Source organism: Branchiostoma lanceolatum, chromosome 18, assembly GCF_035083965.1.
Source record: "Branchiostoma lanceolatum isolate klBraLanc5 chromosome 18, klBraLanc5.hap2, whole genome shotgun sequence".
NCBI classification, from domain to species: domain Eukaryota; kingdom Metazoa; phylum Chordata; class Leptocardii; order Amphioxiformes; family Branchiostomatidae; genus Branchiostoma; species Branchiostoma lanceolatum.
Genome location: NC_089739.1, coordinates 11,097,190 through 11,116,447, shown reverse-complemented (window position 1 = coordinate 11,116,447; position 19,258 = coordinate 11,097,190). Strand labels below are relative to the sequence as shown.

At 39.6% G+C, this 19,258-nt stretch overlaps 2 protein-coding genes and 7 non-coding genes across 9 annotated transcripts; 5 read left to right on the top strand and 4 right to left on the bottom strand.

Annotated features, from left to right (window-relative positions):
* The first annotated feature begins 510 nt into the window (after positions 1–510).
* Trnay-gua (transfer RNA tyrosine (anticodon GUA)) lies at positions 511–598 on the top strand. Its single transcript is given in 2 exon segments — positions 511–547; positions 563–598. It is a non-coding gene; the product is annotated as a tRNA-Tyr (tRNA).
* Positions 599–947: 349 nt separating this feature from the next.
* Positions 948–1,035, bottom strand: Trnay-gua (transfer RNA tyrosine (anticodon GUA)). The gene is given in 2 exon segments: positions 948–983; positions 999–1,035. It is a non-coding gene; the product is annotated as a tRNA-Tyr (tRNA).
* Positions 1,036–1,844: 809 nt separating this feature from the next.
* On the top strand, positions 1,845–1,917 carry Trnaa-agc (transfer RNA alanine (anticodon AGC)). Its single transcript has one exon. It is a non-coding gene; the product is annotated as a tRNA-Ala (tRNA).
* A 660-nt stretch (positions 1,918–2,577) lies between these two features.
* On the bottom strand, positions 2,578–2,665 carry Trnay-gua (transfer RNA tyrosine (anticodon GUA)). Its single transcript is given in 2 exon segments — positions 2,578–2,613; positions 2,629–2,665. It is a non-coding gene; the product is annotated as a tRNA-Tyr (tRNA).
* Positions 2,666–3,380: 715 nt separating this feature from the next.
* Trnaa-agc (transfer RNA alanine (anticodon AGC)) lies at positions 3,381–3,453 on the top strand. Its single transcript has one exon. It is a non-coding gene; the product is annotated as a tRNA-Ala (tRNA).
* Positions 3,454–3,606: 153 nt separating this feature from the next.
* Positions 3,607–3,694, top strand: Trnay-gua (transfer RNA tyrosine (anticodon GUA)). The gene is given in 2 exon segments: positions 3,607–3,643; positions 3,659–3,694. It is a non-coding gene; the product is annotated as a tRNA-Tyr (tRNA).
* Positions 3,695–3,899: 205 nt separating this feature from the next.
* Positions 3,900–3,972, bottom strand: Trnat-ugu (transfer RNA threonine (anticodon UGU)). Its single transcript has one exon. It is a non-coding gene; the product is annotated as a tRNA-Thr (tRNA).
* A 2,632-nt stretch (positions 3,973–6,604) lies between these two features.
* LOC136423959 (uncharacterized) lies at positions 6,605–9,865 on the top strand. The gene is made up of 4 exons (XM_066412359.1): positions 6,605–6,867; positions 7,502–7,619; positions 8,336–8,628; positions 9,242–9,865. The coding sequence occupies exons 1-4, from the start codon at positions 6,619–6,621 to the stop codon at positions 9,863–9,865; spliced, it is 1,284 nt and encodes a 427-aa protein (XP_066268456.1). The 5' UTR covers positions 6,605–6,618.
* Positions 9,866–11,762: 1,897 nt separating this feature from the next.
* LOC136423958 (uncharacterized) lies at positions 11,763–14,717 on the bottom strand. Its single transcript, XM_066412358.1, has 4 exons — positions 14,469–14,717; positions 13,531–13,648; positions 12,770–13,008; positions 11,763–12,391 (listed from the first exon to the last, which is right to left on the bottom strand). The coding sequence occupies exons 1-4, from the start codon at positions 14,715–14,717 to the stop codon at positions 11,774–11,776; spliced, it is 1,224 nt and encodes a 407-aa protein (XP_066268455.1). The 3' UTR covers positions 11,763–11,773.
* Between the last annotated feature and the right edge of the window lie 4,541 nt (positions 14,718–19,258).

Genomic DNA, 19,258 nt, shown 5'->3' with positions numbered 1-19,258 from the left:
TTTTCTACACTTTTATTTTACTTTACCCATTGCTTAGATATCATCCAATAGTATATCACTAAATCAAGGAACATTTTTTGCAGAAATAAAACATTCTTACGATCTAGAAAGTTCGATATCTAACCAAGCCGATGCCACTCCTCTGGATGTAACCATATACCATTATATGGCAGAATTACAACTTGTATGATTTAGCCAGAGTCAGTGTTCCTGCAAAATTAAAGAAACCTCTTTTAATTTTTGACCTCGACGACATCATTGTGCTTTATAGGGAACGTCACGAGTAAAATGACCCTTTGTACCCAACATAGTCACTTATTCAACCGACGTTTTCGTGACCATCTGTCACCTTCCTCAGGACAATTCTAACTGTTTCACTAAGTGAAGTGAAGTGACGCATCTACTTCTGTTTAAAGAGATTATGGTGCATCCAATTGAAAGAATTTACGTAGGCCTGGGGTCTTGCAGGGGGTATACAGGTGCCCTAGTTTCCGGTCGTGTTGCATGAATCCTTCGATAGCTCAGTTGGTAGAGCGGAGGACTGTAGCGGACACTTGTTGTAATCCTTAGGTCACTGGTTCGAATCCGGTTCGAAGGAAATTTTTTTATTCTTCCAAATTTCTGTTTTTACACACCTTTCATGCAAGTATCAAGGTCGATACTTGACAGAATCACTCTCGCCAAGAGGTTCAATTCAGAATTTGAAGTTTCATTACACGACGCCACCAAAATGTTAACATAATCTAAGACAAAGCAATTTCACGCAGTCTTTTTTACACCGTGATAGCAAATACATGTGCAAGCAAGCACATCAGCTAAACTGTTATGAATATTTATGAAAGCGATTATGAATCGATTAGTCTATGTATTATTGAAAACTGAACTGTTTTCTCACATCAATGTTTGACATGTAATAGAGAGTAAAATTTGTTTAAAATCAAAACAATTCCTTCGAGCCGGATTCGAACCAGTGACCTCAGGATTCCAACATACATCCACTACAGTCCTCCGCTCTACCAAGTGAGCTATCGAAGGATTCATGCACACAGTGATTAAAGTATGCCAAATATTCTGACGGTCGTTCAAGAATGAAATTATGATAGGTCAGATATAGTAAAAAAAAACAATAAGCCATATCCCCTAAATGGATGCGCCTCATCAGACAACTAGAATGTTTTATTCGTGTTCAATACATATCTTAAGTGTTTTGCACGAGTTAACCAAGTTCATTGTTTATTCAGTCTGAAATTTGACGATTAAACATATATAGACAAAAGCTTGCCACTTTTCTGTGTCAGAAAAATTGAAAATAATTTGCTATCAAATTCACTCAATATTGCATCTAAGTACACACTCAGACGAAAGATAGCAGAAGGCCGTTTCCAATTGCAAATTTTATCCAGTTGGTTGAGCAACTGTCACCTTTCACATGTAAGTAAGACTGTCCATGTTTGAGTATTTAGGATTTGCAATAGAGCTAGATAGTAGTTATCATGTTTATCGGTGTTGTTGCATGTAAGTACACTGACGAAAGACAGCGGATGACCGTTTCCAAATTTTATCCAGTTGCTTGAGTAACTGTTACCTTGCGCAAAATATCCATGTAAGTGAAACTTTCCATGTTTTAATTTTGCAATAGACGAGATAGTAGTAAAATTGTTATCATTCGTATCATATGCTGTTCTGTGTGGTTGATAACACGTTGTCAAGGCTTAGGCAGGTCAACAGTTTAAAGTGACTGGTAGCTTTTGCAAATGATTTCAATAAAGAGTAGTCTTTTTGCGTAGTTGTCTTGTCACTCTGTCATTGTCAAATTCGTTGCCGTCGCATAATGCAACATCCGCGGGGGATTAGCTCAGATGGTAGAGCGCTCGCTTAGCATGCGAGAGGTACCGGGATCGATACCCGGATCCTCCAGTTGTCTAAGTTTCTTTTTACAGGTTTACGTGGCAAAACCTTTCTTGGATCCTTTGGCATGTGTGGTGGCCGCCATCTTGAATTGTGACATCACAGGATCGCCATACCATTTTATTGGGAGGGTTGTCTTTTGGGGTCGCTAGCGTTCTCTCTATTTTCAACAAATCGGCACACAACTATCGCACATTCAACTCAAATAAAAAGAAAAATTCAATACTAAATATTTTCTAAAAAGATCCCGTAATTGCTAAACTAACATAGCAATCAGGAAATATATGTAGCACAAATACTTAACTCTAGTTTCGAAGTAGAAACTTACAGATCGTCTTTGTCATAATACAAGCGGACCATTTGTTATGCATGGAAGCAACAGTGAGTCAACAGTAAAGTACAAGTAAACATACTCTTTTGATTTTTGTTAAAGACGTAAGTAAGTAACAAAAGACTTTTCCTTGTTACGCACGATGATTGTTGGCCACAGTTTTACAAGTAGAAAGAAGTTGTATTTATTGATATACAATGTACGAACAAGGAAGAAAAATGCGATGTTCCTTTTTCTGAAGGCCTTTCTTGATTATTCCTTCATTACACCGCATGTATTTAAACTAAACGTGGACATGTGTTATAGAAAAAGGAATTTAAAAAAAAAACTAAAACAAATCCTTCGAGCCGGATTCGAACCAGCGACCTAAGGATAACAGCAAATGCCCGCTACAGTCCTCCGCTCTACCAACTGAGCTATCGAAGGAACGATGACATCGAAGAGGGCTGTAAGCACAACAAGTTTACAACAACAAAATTTCTTGAATAAAAAGCTGTCTTCTTTGAAGTCCTGGTATTATAAACACGATAAAGTAAATCAATTTTATGACCACATCATCCAAGGCAACTTCAGGATCTCCTTGATATTGCTGATTTCAGTTATGGAAAAAGACAACAGAAAGAAAGTTATAAAGTGTTATGAAAGTGTGAGTTTTTGGCCAAAACAATAACGTCGGCAAAAATCCAGGCAGTTTTCCTGATATAATTGTCAAGATTAGACTTCCAGGTAAAAAGATACGCCCAAAAACAGTTACTCACAAGCAACTGGATACAATTTTTAAACAGTCAGTTACGCAACTGTTATATTTTGTAAACGTTATCTGCATATGTATAGATTTTGACCATGTACAAAATACACCCAGTTGCTTATTAATAAGCAATTTGATCCTCTGTATCTTATTACCTGGATTCCTAACGTACATTGACGTGTTTTTTTTTCAATCAATCGGGATTCGTCAAAGTATGAACCGATGCAACTACGGTGGAACAGGAGCCAACAATATGCATTTTCTGTTTTGCTGTCAACAGACAACATAGCTTTTTTTTCAAATTGTGCCTCTAATTGATTGATTAATTAACAAGTACATATATTTGAAAAGATGGTTTTATGTTGTCTGTTGAAACTAATAGTACACATCTACGGGGGATTAGCTCAGATGGTAGAGCGCTCGCTTAGCATGCGAGAGGTACCGGGATCGATACCCGGATCCTCCAGTTCACTTATTTTCTGACGGAGAATATTTTCTGCCAATAAATAATTTTTTGGCAGCATTGGTGACCTGCCAGCCAATCGAATCTGCGACAATGTAGCAAAATTGGAATTGAAAACTTTGACCAGGATTGATTTTTTGGTCAGTTTCCACCAATCCTTCGATAGCTCAGTTGGTAGAGCGGAGGACTGTAGCGGTACCTTGTTGGAATCCTTAGGTCGCTGGTCCCAATCCGGCTCGAAGGAATTATTTTTTAATCCCAATTCTCTAAATCATGTTTTGGGGTTCAAGTAAAGTAAGTCCCATTCAAATAGAATACCAGATTTGATGTAAATAGGTAGCGTAACTCTTTTTGTGCGCATGCATACGACTCGGATATAAGATAATATCTTAATTGGTAAAATATTTTCAAATGTTGAACAAAAGATTTCCGTCGCTTCTTCCAAAAAAAGCCCCCTGTGAGATTTGAACTCACGACCCCTGGTTTACAAGACCAGTGCTCTAACCCCTGAGCTAAGGAGGCTTACACTGTCACTGAAACATTGTCGTTTTCCACTTCAATTGCGTAACAGGGGTCTCACTGTCAATACAAAATGACTAATACATTGATGAAGGTTAGACATCCAGGTACTAAGAAAAAGAAATTTCAAAATTTTTTCAACATTTCAAAAAATTTCTAGTTGCTTAATAAGTAACTATTTTTGACATAAAATGATCAGTAGAATCATGAGATCTACACAACCTATAACGGACGTATCGAAGAATCAACCAAATATAAATACGACCGGTATATATCTTTCTGAGAGCCAACAACTGGTAAGATATTTCCATCTATGATAAGCCGTTTCCATAATGTATATGTATGAGAAAATATGTATTTCCACTTAACGTCATATTTGTTTGATTAGACATAGTTTGTATGCCTTTGCATATGTTTGCAAAGAATTTTTGTACGTAGTGAAATGTTGGCGAAAAATAAGCAAAAAGTTGTTTCTTTTCCTGAATTGTGCCAATATTTGATAAACTCTACAATCCATATATTGTTGTTTCATTAGGTAAGATTTTACACAAAGGCAATAGTTTTGATTATTGTAATAAAGCATGGATAATGCGTAAACAGTATATGTACAATCCCGCCCTCAACAGGAAAGGAGGTCTATGCGTCGAACTTTCAGGCACTTGGGACAACGCGCTACCCACCTCACCGACGAAAGATAGTGGAATCTTTAGATTGCCTATGCTTACAGTAGATAGGTCACACTTGATGATAAAAGAGATTTAAAGTGGCATCGTATGTATTGATAAACTGAGACTAACGTTAGTATATAAGTGGGTAGACACAAGCGTCGACTTGTGTTCACATTACAACAAAATAGATCAAAGGTGAATCACCTGATACCCGGCTGTTTATCACCTGACGTCATGGAAAAGTGCCGACAGGGTTCAAAGGCATGTGACCGAAAAGGCATGGCACTTATTAACAGCAACTTAGCGTTTGAGTGCCAGGCATTTTAGAACGCTTTATGTACTTCATCCAGTATAAACTCCCTTCTAAGTTAATATCAGTATTGCAGGCACCCAACAACTTGGCAGAGAACAACTTGGCAGAGACCAAAAGTAAAAGTTATTCTTGATATTTTTTTTTTCGAAATATTACAGTACCAGATACATGTAGGTATACGCTCCAAGGGACCTGCTTTGAAGTGGCCGCTGTGACATGGTAAACACACCTGACAGAAAACAACACATGCAGGTGAGTCTATTTATACCTGACGCGTGACCTTCGTGGCACACACTGACGCCAACAAAAGTCAAAGTCTATCTGAGTAGCCTGGTAACAGCCTGGGGCCAGCGCAAGGGGTGGGAGTCTTAAACGATACAACCGGCCCTACAACTTCGCGGTTAAGACTTGCGTTTGAACTTTCGAATTGCTGCCCACAGAAATCTCCTTTACTAGAAGACACAGTACATGTAGGTTTACTCGGAAGGTAAGCCGTCGTTTTGGTGTAGATTCAGATAACATGAGGAAGATAAAGTAGTAACTATTTTGTGGGAGGAGGGCTGGGGAACAAAGCACAGGTAAGTGATACAAAACTTCTCTACAGAGCTACATGTATATTTTTAAGTTAAGTCCTGTATTATTTGTTAGTATTTGAATTTTTATTGTTGCTATGTACTATTATGTAAGGGGTTGAACCCCCCAGGAATCGTTGGAAAACGCCACCAGGCGATACTGTATTCCTGGTTAAATAAAAATTAAAAAAACAACAACAAACAAACATGTATACGTAAATGGGATATACCAGACGGAGAGCCAACACTGGTATATTTCTAGCATTATTAAGAGAACTTTCTCTCAACAAAGGTCTGCCAAGCCTTGAGTAACAATGACTTAGTTTTTTCTGGGTCACCATGTACAGAGGGTAATCAATTCATTGACCTTTGACATCGTCTGAATCATTGTTAACGTTAGAAGGCACGGTTGTAAAATATTAAAATAATGATTGAAAATGTCGATTATCTGGAAAAAGAACGCACAGACAAATTCTACCATTTGGGAGAAAATGTCTTTTAAAAAGAGTAGAGAATGGTTTGTAACATTTCAAATTAATCGCCTGTTTAACGCAACTCGAGTTTGTATTTGTATCCATGTCTGTGGTTAAGAACTGTGCCGGTGGACTTTTTTTCGTTCAGTTGAGTATGTGTCCTTCTACTTAAGAACACCCTCGTTAAACCAGGACCCATGTCGCTCCACGTTACATCGGTGGCGAAATGGGCCCTGGTGAAAAGACCCGTCACATATGGTTATGATGACGTCGCCACCAAAACAGCTTCAGCCAATCAGAGGGTTTGCTTCCTCTCATCGGAAGCCAGCGCGCAAAGAACGCTGGGAAGCTATCAACCAATCAGGTTACGTGTTACGGCTAGCTCATTAATTATTCATGAGCTACAACTGCCGTTTGTGCCAAATAAGGTCAGCTCATTACTTATTCATGAGCAAGTCTCGTCGACCTGCCATAACCATATGTGACGGGTCTTTTTACCAGGGCCCATTTCGCCACCGATGTAACGTGGAGCGACATGGGTCCTGGTTTAACGAGAGTGCTTAAGAACCGCCTAGGTTCTACTAAGTCCCCGCCATATCAATGTTCCCTAGAAACACTCCAAAATGGCATACCTAAGGCAAGTACACTGCAAGAGCATCTACACAAAGATGGGACATCACAACGGGACACCAACAAGCATCGATGACTTTGAGCCAGTGAAGGACAAAGTACCAGTGGCCAACCCAGCTCAGTTCTTCCGAGACCACGGTCGTGACTACTTCGTGTGTTGTGCCGACTTCAAGATCATGGCACTCGTGTTGGTGAAGCCAAAAGATATTGCTACTGTTAAGACAGCTCCTTTCTTCAGAGAGGTAAGAATTTGATATTACACATATTCTCAATCAATTAACCAACCAATTAACCAACCAATTAATCAATCAATCAATTGTACATGTGCTTGAACATACTAATACGCTCACAAACACGCACACACACACACACACACACACTCACTCACACACACACACACACACGCATACATACATACACAAACAAACAAAGGAATAAAGAAACACACTTTTATTTAAGCTGATCTACTTATTGACGTCTTGTATTATTATTTGATTTCTGGACAAACATAACTGTTTAACTTAGCTATCTTGATTATATTTGTATTACTAGCTATATTTATCAACATAACACTTTTTATTCTAGTTGAACTTTCTGTTATTATCATCAAATGATGCTATGTTATAGCATTTCATGTCATGAGTCTTTGAAAAACACCAACAGGAGACATACTTTTCCTGGTAATCTAGAAACAAAACAAACAAACAAACTTGTCGAACATATATGTTCAATATTCCCACTCAGTCGAAAATTGTAAAATTTGGTAAAATTCGCAGTTTCTTGATTCTTAGCGGTTGCATTGGTTCTACAGTACATGGACAAAGGGCATTTTACGATTGTATCTATTTATTTTTTCTCTACCTTCTGAAATGTTAGGCCCTGCGACAACAGGCTGAAGAACTCTTAGTGATCCCGTTCTCCCAGTTGGCTAGGGTGGCTGCTGAGGTGGCCAGTGACGTAGCACCCATCACTACTATTCTTTTGTATCACACAAGTAAGTTTGGTTACACGTTTTGTGTCCTAGGGGTAAAAAGAAACTTCAATCAGTTGTCCCATACTTTACTTTTAAAATCCCAAAACCCAACAGATTCTAGAAAAAGTGGGACTTTTCGTCTTCTACTGCCTCCAAAAAGAAGTTAAACCCAGCTTCTCTAGATATAGCCAATAGTCGTATTTAGTACTCCATTGTTACAACAAAGTCAGTCACATTTCACTGTAAGATGTATGTTTTTCCCTATATTTCTACAATGTATATGCAATAAGCCCACGGGCATGAACTTGCAATAAAACTTTCAATTATGATAGAAAACCACATCCATTTGATTGTTCACTTTACTGCGAAGACTTTTTACCTTCGCCGAGAAGGTTCTTTTTCTTATGGGATAATGGTGATTCCGATCTTTACTTACATTTGTACAACCTGACTGTAGCGCACGGGTAACTTTTTGCAACGCGGAACTCAGATATAAGCTGCACTATTGCGTATAGAAATCCTTGAAGCTCAACCGGAATCATGTCAAATTATCCTCATGCCCTTTAATGTTATGATTCCAGTAATAGACATGGGATCAGACTCCGGACTCCAAAGCATGCACTGCTGAATGTGTCCAAAAAGTGTCCTAACATCGTCTGGCAGCTAAAATCACAAAAACTCCCAAAGTTACCAATCATTGTAGAGAACGCTAACTTCTTTATTTTTCTCTCTCAAAGCACGCTGTGGTTCAACTCTACTGATCAAGGCTCTAGAAGCAAGCGGTTTAATGCACACTGTTTCAGAACCTGACGTGTTCATTAGCTTCTGTCGTAACGTATACCCGGAGAAGGACATCCCTGAAGACGACATGGAGATGGTCTTGGAAGTCATTCGGCACACCAACAAGCTTTTCAACTATACCCTTTTCCAGCAAGACCCTTCGAAAACGGTCACATGTTACAAGACGCGGGGGCAGGTATGTAGGCCCACAAACCTATACGTTATGCCATCTCCATTCATCTTTAGTATCGTGATCTTTTATTTTCTGTATCTACTCCATGTAAAAATCACACCCAAGATATTTTTCTCCAAACACTGTGAGATATTAGGAGCTATAGTAGAGGGAATGGCTTATGACTGTTGCAATGTAGATTGTGTGCAGTGTTTGAATATTGAGTTCCAAAAACCCAAACCTATCTCTAGATTTTGCCTCTTCCTGGCCCTAAAGGCTAACGGTTATCTGAAACCCAAACTAACTACCGTTATGATAATGCCCAGAACAGAAAATATGAAAAACAGACGACGTTCCACTGCATTACTATGAATAGCAGTTGGGAAGCCCACAAATAGCGTGAATTTTCAGGAACGCAACACGTATTACCACATACCAAATGCCATTACAATTATAGCACGACTTCCACGTCAAACCCTTGTGCATACAAATATACACAAAATAACTCAAACAATACAGCCTTCTTTGTGTAAATCACGGTAGCTGTGTGCGATTACTAGTATCTTGACATTGACAATTGTTCTCATGTGCCATGTGTCTTAGTGGCTTTGTTAAACTAGCTAGCCATTGGGGTCATGTAACACCGTCTACGTTATCATGTTGACAAATAGAAGTTTTAATACATTTACAGGACTGCGTCATAGCAGATCTGTTGCAGAAGGCCTTACCAGATGTTAAGAACATCTTTCTGTACCGAGACCTTGTCAGCACCGTGGACTCTTACACACGCTTGTTGGCTGAAGGACGCTACTGGAAGTACTGGATACTAACATCTCTCGGGCTAGATTCCGTACTTGTTAGCAACGGGGTTGGTGTATCACCTACCCCTCCATGGGAAAACCCTTCCTTTGCTTCTATCCCTGTGTCACATGGTGTTGTGTGGTTCTATGCATGTCTTTGGCTTGTGATTATGCAAAGTGCCCACAAGCTGACGATAAAAGATACCAACCAAAATGAGTGTTTCAATGTGATCGTAAGGTACGAGGAGGTGTGTAAGTATAAGGAGGAGATTGTCTTGAAGATCATCGATGATCTTGGCATCAAAGGTGTCGATGAAGATGCAAAAGTGAAAATGAAAGAAGCGTTTGGGGTTAACAGTCAGGTGGGTCATAACCTCGCCAGTAAGGGGCTCGGTGGGGGGAAAGGTTGGATGGGTGATTGGGAGAGGGGGATCATGTCAAAGATTCTTGATCATACCAACACGGGCATCAACCGGTCCGATTTTGTACTGAATGGAACTCTCACTCAAATCTAATGATATAATAATAACTTTATTGCAAGTTCATGCCAAAAGGCTAATTGAAAACAAGTACATCGAGATAAATGGAAATCGAAATAGTTATCTAGTCTACTGTGAAAGTTCTGTGTTAACTATGGTTGACTATGGTTGGGTTTGACTTCTTTTTTGAAGGCTGTGGAAAATGAAGTGACCCACGTTTTGTATCGTAAGTGGGTTGGTTAATTTAAGTAGGAAGATGGATCTTTGTAAATTATTCAATTTTTGGAAGCTGTTTTTTGTCTTTCGACTTGTAATGATGTTTGTAGTTAGCTCGTTCTAACTTGTATGGATGACTCATGTTTGTTGAAAAAAATGTTTGTTTTTACTTCTTGAATCCATTTCTTGAGAGAACGCGCATTAGAACCTCTACATTGAACTTATGATATCATGCCAACTATGTTGCTATGTTACGTACCACCTATACCATACCCGTTACTCGATGTAGCTATTATAGCTTTTGGTTTGCTGTTGATTTATGATGATTCATTACTTATGGTTCAATTAGTTTGGCTAAATGTGCCATGTGCCACGAAGTTTGTACTGTGCGTTATCAAGTTGTTACCCATTGTACCGAGTGTACTTGTCAATTCATGATTTACTATCATCTACTGTTTATATTACCTATGCTTCATTCGTTATTATGGTAATATTAACGTTATCTTTGTATTCTCCTGATTATGGGTCTTCGGATTACTGTGTGCTATAACCCAATTTGCTCTGGGTGACGTTTTCGCATGGCACAATGATAAACTTTCATTCATCATTCATCATTGCAGTATTCACACTTTGTGAAATATGTGGTAGACATGTAATCTCAATTGCTTCAGCAATTACTTATAGGGCTGCAACACGTGCCCCCTCCCATATATGCAACATAGGATGTCACTATATGTATAAGTAGACTTTGAAAGAAAAAAATAGTTTAAGACATCAATTGATTGATTTTTGTAGTCATGGGTTTCATTAGCAAATAGTTTCCTTTAAGGCAGGTTTTCTTTTTCTTCATATTTCCAAATGTTTCAAAAAGAGAGAAGAAACTACTAGGTGATCATCATTTAGTTTAACAATAGCCCACAGTTTGTATGTTTTTCTAGTTTTTAATGTTAGAATGTTGCATTTTATGCTTTGCATTATGCTTCTTACAGACCACGTGTGGTCATCTGTGCATTTAGCCCTTCTGGGCAGGAATATGCAATAAAGACTATTATTATCATTATGATACATGTACATATCTGTTATCTGTTTCAGTGTTTGTTATGATACTAAACTGTTTTAGGAATAAAAGCTGTAGCCTGATCCAGAAGTATTCAAATAAAGATTATAATAATTGATAGATTGGCTATATTCTTCCCTAATAAGTATAAACAGAGATGAGGAAGATAAAAATCAGTTATGTTTAAGAACGCATTCTCCTGTCCAGGTTGCCACCGTGGATGCTGCAAGGAGCAACAAAACATATTGCTCCCCATGCACTGAAAGCAGGGGCAGCTGCCAAGTATATGCAGGTTGCAAGCTTACCTTCAAGTTCAAGTAAAAGAGGCTGTGTGTAGATATATGCACAAAGAAAGTATTATCACTTAATAATAAATAAATAAATGATAACAATAAATAAATGAAAAGAAACTTCATGACTTTGAAAAAATGTTATTTTTTAAAGTTATCTCCTTGATATTATCTTCAAAACATAGGTCGACGATGGTTATAGCAGTATTTAATAAAAGTGTTTTAAAAAATCCTTCGAGCCAGCGGCCTAAGGATACCTCCTAGCGTCAGGGTTAATAACTTAGCTTTGAGTAAGTTGCAAAAGATGAATGCCAAACTTTGCCATGATAATGTACGATTTTCTACTTAGATGGAAGGTACTCAGTCACCTGTTACTGCGAACTAAATCTGTGTCATGGTACCGTTAAGTACGAAGTCGGGTCGGTTGATTTCCATGTTGACATGCTCAATAATCTTTGAAATGATCCCCATCTCGGACTGTCCCAGCCAACTTTCTCCCTGACAGGGCCCCCTACTAGCGAGGGAATGTCCTGTCTGACTGTTGAATCCAAACACTTCTCGTATCTTCACTTTTGCATCTTCATCAACACATTCTATGCCAAGACTATCCAAGATTTTCAACACCATTTTCTCCTTGTACTTACACAGCTCTTCGTATCTAAGGATCACATGGAAACATTGGTGGGCATCTGTTTTTGTCAGCTTGTGGGCTTTTTGCATGAACTCAAGCCAGACACATGTAGTGAACCATACAACGCCATGTGGGACAGGGATAGATATAAACAATGGGTTTTCCCATGGAGAGGTGGGTGCCCAATGAACGAAGCTGTTGATGTAGATGAAGTCAAGCCGCAGGGCTGTAATTAACCAATATTTCCAGTAGCGTTTCTCTGCCATCACGTGTGCCCAAGAATCCACAGTGTCAAGAAGGGTCCGGTAGAGAAAGACGTTCTTAACTTCTGGCAAGGCCCTCTGCATTAGATCGCTTATGGGGAAAACCTGTCAACAGAAGTAGAGTTTACGTTATCAGCAGTGCCTATGATAAGCATTGCTTGAAAGAAAAGAACATGAACATAAACGTCATTGACATTGACCACAAGGTGGATTAACATAATCAAAGAACACGCGATACAATAAATTGCGCAATCAAAATAATGATAAAAACAGAAGTAGAGTTTACGTTATCAGCCATGCCTATGACAAGCGTTGCTTGAAAGAAAAGAACAAGAACATAAACGTCATTGATATTGACCACAGGGTGGATAAGCATAATCCAATAACACACTTTAGTTCGCAATTAAGTGCCCAATCAAAATAATGAAGAAAGCAACAACTAAGAATAACAGATTTTGTTATAAACTCATGGGTTCAACTAACCTGTCCGCGCATTTTGTAACACGTGATTGTTTTGGAAGGGTCTTTCTGGAGTAGGGTGTAGTTGAAAAGGGTGTTGGTATGTCGAATGAGGCCCAATAGCATCTTTGTGACATCTTCAGTCATGTCCTTCTTTGACAGGAAGTACCGGGAAATGTTAGCGTACACATCAGACTCTGACAGCGTGTGCATCAAGCCGCTTGCCTCTAGGGCCTTGATGAGTAGAGTTGAACCGCAGCGCACTGATCATGAACATGGTAAACGAATTAGGACGTTAGGGCCTCATTGGAAGATTTACAAGTTTGCGTTTAAGCATTTAATCAAATGGGCTAATGGGTAGTCTAACTGTTCGCCAACGGTAGGTTGTGAGGTCGATCCCAGGCCGGGTCATACCAAAGACTTTTTGGGAAAGAGAATGGTAGTTAAACGCAAACCACTACCAGTGGACTAGCCCCCTGCAAGCGCTACTGAAATAAAGATGGGCACCGCCCCCATGCACCGTTAGATGACTTTAACTTTTTAAGCAACTTTTTAGAAAGAAATCCAGATGATATCCTGGTTTGACTGATCTGCCATATCTTCAGCATTCTCCGAGGGATGTTATTGACATGTTTCTTGATACAGAATGACCTACATGATTTACAAGTATGGAAAAATTGAAAAGATTGATAACAGTCTCGCTCGTTGGCACTTTTTGCTCGCTAGCATATTGTTCACAAATAGTCAGAATATATATCCATATGTATAACAGCTTTATAACTTACAAGTTATATGGACGAATATGGTAGTGATGTGCACCACGTCACCAGCAACCTCAGCGGCCACATCTGCCAACTGGGAGAACGGGATCACCAAAAGTTCGCCAGCTTGTCGTCGCAATGCCTTAAAACCAGCAAAAGAAAAACAATCAGTACAATGATTTAGAAAAGTCAACATCTTTTATGTATCATGTAGAGTAAATTCCAAGTCACCGAGAGGGTTTTCAGATAATATTTCTAATAAGTTTGAACTATTTTAGATAAACGATTATTTCTGTCAAAATAGTTCTAACTTGTTCAAACAATTAGAAATAAGAGTTTGAACATGATTGAACTTATCTATGTATTTTGGAAATATTTTGAAAGTAACTGCCTAAATATCTATTTATTTAGCACAATGTTTAAACATTTATGTGATTTTGTCAATGTTGGAACATGTTCCAACAATTTGCATCATTTTCCCAATGGTAGATTTTGTCTATCGCCCCCATAAAAGTAGGTGCTAATCACACTCTATTGTCTACCTATGTATATTTTTAGATTTCATTGCTGGACAGTGCTGACTCTTTTCTGTTGAGCTGTCTAGCATGGCACCCAGAGATGTTGCAACAGTTTAGAAACTGATACAAATAACGTATTCAACGTTTTCTAACAATTAAATACATGTTAGCAATTGTTCCAAACAGTTACTTGACTCACATATATTGTTACAGAAGTTTTGAAAATGTAAGAACAAAAGGCAACAAACACCCACTCGGTAATGTGGAATTGACTCAATCAGTTTTACTACTAACAACATGATCGCTGTCTATATGTTGGTTTAGCATCATAATCATTCACTGGTGTTCTTCAATTGTCTTCAATTGGCCATCTAGCCGCTTGCGTGCAAACTGTTTTACACCACCCAGCATACCCTATAGTTCAATACGAAATTACTATTTTACCTCTCTAAAGAAAGGATCTCTTTTAAGAGTGAAGTTTTCTTTGGGCTTCACCAACACAATGGCCATGGTCTGGAAATCGGCACAACACACGAAGTAGTCACGGCCGTGGTCTCGGAGGAACTGAGCTGGGTTGGCCACTGGTACTTTTTCCTTCACTGGCTCAAAGTCATGAATGGTTGTTGGCTTCAGTACGTGAAGTCCCATCTTGTGGTACACACTTTTGCAGCGTACTTGTCGTAGATACGCCATCATTCATGGAGTATATCTTCCTACAATACATATGTATTTCTTAGTACAACGGATCTAAGAATATAGGAATCGAGACATTTGTTAACAAAATTCTTTAGACAAAGATGATGATTGTCAATTTTTTTATTATTGTTTGGAACATCCATGTACGTACATTGTACACTATACATATTACGCTTGGGACAGCATGGAAAACACCGCATGAACAACATGTGTGCAATGTTTATGTAAATACCTTGCGTTCGGCACCACATTTTAAACTTCGCAATGTACCTGACACCGGAATATGATACTCATAACCTAATCCCTCATGACCTCAATGAAATGCTTCTTGCATACCCGTTTGAGGTTATTGAGGTTCAAACAAACTTGAACCTGGCTATTTTAAACACATACAAAAATAGAAAACTAATGTCGAGTGTGGAGTGGGGCAAGACATTACTGCTTACCCTGCCTTAAAGGAGTCCTAAACTCCAGAAGGCGGTGTTATTTTCCACTAGATTCTGTATCAATCAATACATAATCAGCCGACTTTGTACAGAATTCCGCTTGTGGTGAATTGCACAGGGTGTGTTTTTCAAAACAATATGATACTCACTAAACCCCTGCAGACCCTACCAGTGTATTCCCTATGCGTAAACATACATTTTTAAACGTGGATATTTTCGGCGTAAATGAGGGTGGTTAAGCACAATAAGAAGGCCAATTGTTAATAAGATATAAAAGAACACATAGCAAGACGAGATTTGCTTAACCACCCTGACATTCTTTTTGTAATCTAACTTTTGTCAGGCATTGTCAGGCACATTGTAAAAAACAGATAGGCTGTGGGTCACCTGGGGAATTCGGTACAATACTGAATGCTTTTGGTTGTGCACGGGACTAGTGGGTACTTTATCGTATACTGTAAAAAATATTCGTTTCTACTTCCTAAAATTACCATCCATTGGAAAATAACTCCCCCCCTCTGGGGTTTAGGACTCCTTTAATGATGAATATTTTTGGCCTTCCAAGTACTCCAAAGGGTCTATTTTTCCAAATTAAAAATGCGATGTTGAAATGCCAAACAAACACCCCGACCAATCAAATCACGTGAATCGCAATGAAACTCAGATTCGTATCAGCCTTTTCCCGACAAATTCCTTTCTAAGTTGCGTTAACGACTAAATCTGACAAAATAAACTAGCCAGTGAGATGCTGGAAGGTGTCAGCTTTCCAGACATGTTTCCAGATTGGTAATTTTGGCACTTTGGAAGTAATAGAAAGTGACCGCGATTTAACGTTTACAAAAAAATATTTTGTACTACTTTTCTTTAAACGTTAAATCGCGGTCACTTTCTATTACAGTGGAATCCGCTTAACTGCACCACCCATTTGTCAGCGGTTTTGGTGCAATTATCCGGCTGGTGCAATTATGCGAAATGCCCAGCTGGACCGCACCATCATGGGCGGGAGTGTGTATTGTCAGTCAGAAACACTAGCACAAAGAAAACAGACGAAATTATTCAGTTATGAACTTTATTTATTGACCATTTGCTGAAAATAAAGAAATGACTACGAACCTGTTTTGATTTTGCATTATTTCATTTCTCCATGCGATCTACCGCATTACAACACAGTAACGTTACAGGGGAGGCATTCTGAAACATCGGCATGGGATAACAGTTTCTGTGTTACATCATTGATTTACGTAAATCATGTACCGCCATGAAACTAGGAATTGAAACTAAAACATGGTTACTGATTACGGGTGAGCCCAGAGCAGTGCCCCCTCTCATGTCTGGACATATTTGACTGTCGACACCATGGTAGTGAATTGTACAATGTATCCAGTGCAGTGGGTAGATATGGTTAGATGAATTAGATCAGTGACACTGGATCATTCTCCTTATAGCAGAGCCGAACCTACTTTTGAAGAAAAAAATGACAAAGTAGAAAGCCCGACAAAAACGCCTAAAAACAAGTCAAAAACCAGCCGAAACCCATGCTCTGCTTGGAGAGTAAGCCGAACCCGCGTATACCTCGTTCCGGTGAATGCAGGACGCTTCTACGACGCGGATTCAGCTCTGCCACTAAAGAATGTGACAGATGATCACGTCAGCACCACACCGCCAAAATTAAAGCGACTGATATGTCCGCTTACGCGTCTACAGTCCTTGCCGAATCGCTGTGTGGTTTCCGACTAGATGTACGTAAAGACGCCGGCCGGTCTTTTATTATTGCAGCAATATGTGACAATAGCGCTGCGTCGAACCTCAAACCACCGACAACACCCCATGTCATCCTTAACGCGAAATTACTTGAATGCATTCACAGTAATAAGACAGTGTACAGGTAGAGTACTCTCCAAGCAGAGGTAACGGGTATTTTCGACGTATTTTCGCGGTATTTTATACGTCTTTCTACTTTTTTAATTGGGTCTCCCTCCTCTGAGACCCAACTAAAAACGGAAAAGTAGAAAGACGTATAAAATACCGCGAAAATACCCCGATCTTACCTCTGCTTGGAGAGTACAGGTAGAGAGCAATCTTTATTGAGTACAGCATGCTGTCTGCCAAAGCGTAATGCCGCCTTTGGTAGGTGTTCGTCTCTTAATGTTTCCGACACGCCCCGTGACCCGCCCGGGACCTCCCATACGATTCCTATCAACGTAACTGTCAACGGAGACCGCCTTCTTTTGTTACTCAAAACAGTTTAAAACATATTGGCGGTATTGCGCCTTTACACCGGCAGGTATCGGCTCATTTGTACAGCGTTTGCCGATTTTCAACGCACCTTTTAAGTCAACTTTGGTGCAGTTATCCGGCATTGGTGACAATGCGCGGTGCAGATATGCGGAGTCACTAACAATGCAGTGAATGGGAACCGGTTTTGGATATTGGGATTCGGTGCAATTAAACGGAAGGTGCGTTTATCCGAGGTGCAATTAAGTGGCTTCGTCTGTACTTCCAAAGTGCCAAAATTGCCAATCTGAAAACATCTCTGGAAAGCTGACACCTTCCAGCATCTCTCTGGCTAGTTTATCTTGTCAGATTTAGTCGTTAACGCAACTTAGAAAGGAATTTGTCGGGAAACGGCTGATACGAATCTGAGTTTCACTGCGATTCACGTGATTTGATTGGTCGGGGTGACAAACGTCCTTAGACATTTGTATAGAAAATAAGACCGGATTAAAGGTGCATAATTCGCAGATATCAACCTAACTGAGGAGACGGGCGATGAAAACAATTTTGTTTGTCTGTGCTATTTCGAGCCCCCGAGTCAGAAAGACAGCGTCTGGCCTTGAAATGGCCATTTTGAATGACAAGAACGCGTGTCTCGTTATGTAAACGCGTGTCTCGTTATGTAACATTCAACACTCTGTTACACCCGTGACCTACTCATGAATATAAATCTTAAAACCTTGTTGAAGCTATCAAATAGATCTCCAAGCGACTTGCAGTATTGCAAGATTCATGATTGCGTGTGACATGAAACAACAGGTTTAGAAGAGATCGCAACAAGAAGGTCATAAATTGTCATCAAACGTGGAGTTCTCAACGATTCACAATTGCGTGTGACATGAAAAAACAGGTTGAGAAGACGTCGCAATAATCAGGTCATAAATTGTCACCAAACGTGGAGTTATCAACGATTCACAATTGCGTGTGACATGACAAAACAGGTTGAGAAGACGTCGCAATAATCAGGTCATAAATTGTCACCAAACGTGGAGTTATCAACGATTCACAATTGCGTGTGACATGAAAAAACAGGTTGAGAAAACATCGCAACAAGAAGGTTATAAATTGTCACCAAACGTGGAGTTATCAACGATTCACAATTGCGTGTGACATGAAAAAACTGGCTTAGAAGAGATCGTAACAATAAGGTCATAAATTGTCACCAAACGTGAAGCTGTCAACGGCTGTTTTCAACCGGTCGATCTCAGCTTCGTAGTTTGAAAACTCTCCAACGCTATCGGAACCTACCTGGGGGATGGGTGGAAGACACAAGCTATAAATGAACCAGCTTTGCCCAGGAATAAGGGTCAACCAAGAACACAGATCACCGAGAAAACGTCGTGCTCAAGCAGCAGAACGAACAAGCTGACTGTGATTACTTGTAAAACCGGCCGCCAGTGCGTGAACCATCTTACGCCTGGGGGTGTCAGACGTTTAGATATTCTTAGGTTGCATAGGGACGGTCCAGTAGCAAACAAATATGCTGGGCAAATTCTAAACCATACGGCACATCCCAGGAGTAATCCGCGATTATGAATTCTACATATAGGAATCTGCTTAACCTTTGAAACGTGCAACTAGACAAAATATCTAAATTGCGATTGTCAAAAAGATATAAACCCGTATATTGCATCCTTCAACAACAGACGCCTGGTCCAAGCCGGATCAGGGATCAGGGTAACCTAGCCTATAACCAGGGCAAAATGAGACCCTTTACGCTGATTGGTCAATATCTTAAACTCGAGTTAGAGCGCTCGAATAAAGTCGAAACCGGTCAAATTCCGTCTCAGCACTGTCATTGTCCCAGAGCTACGTATG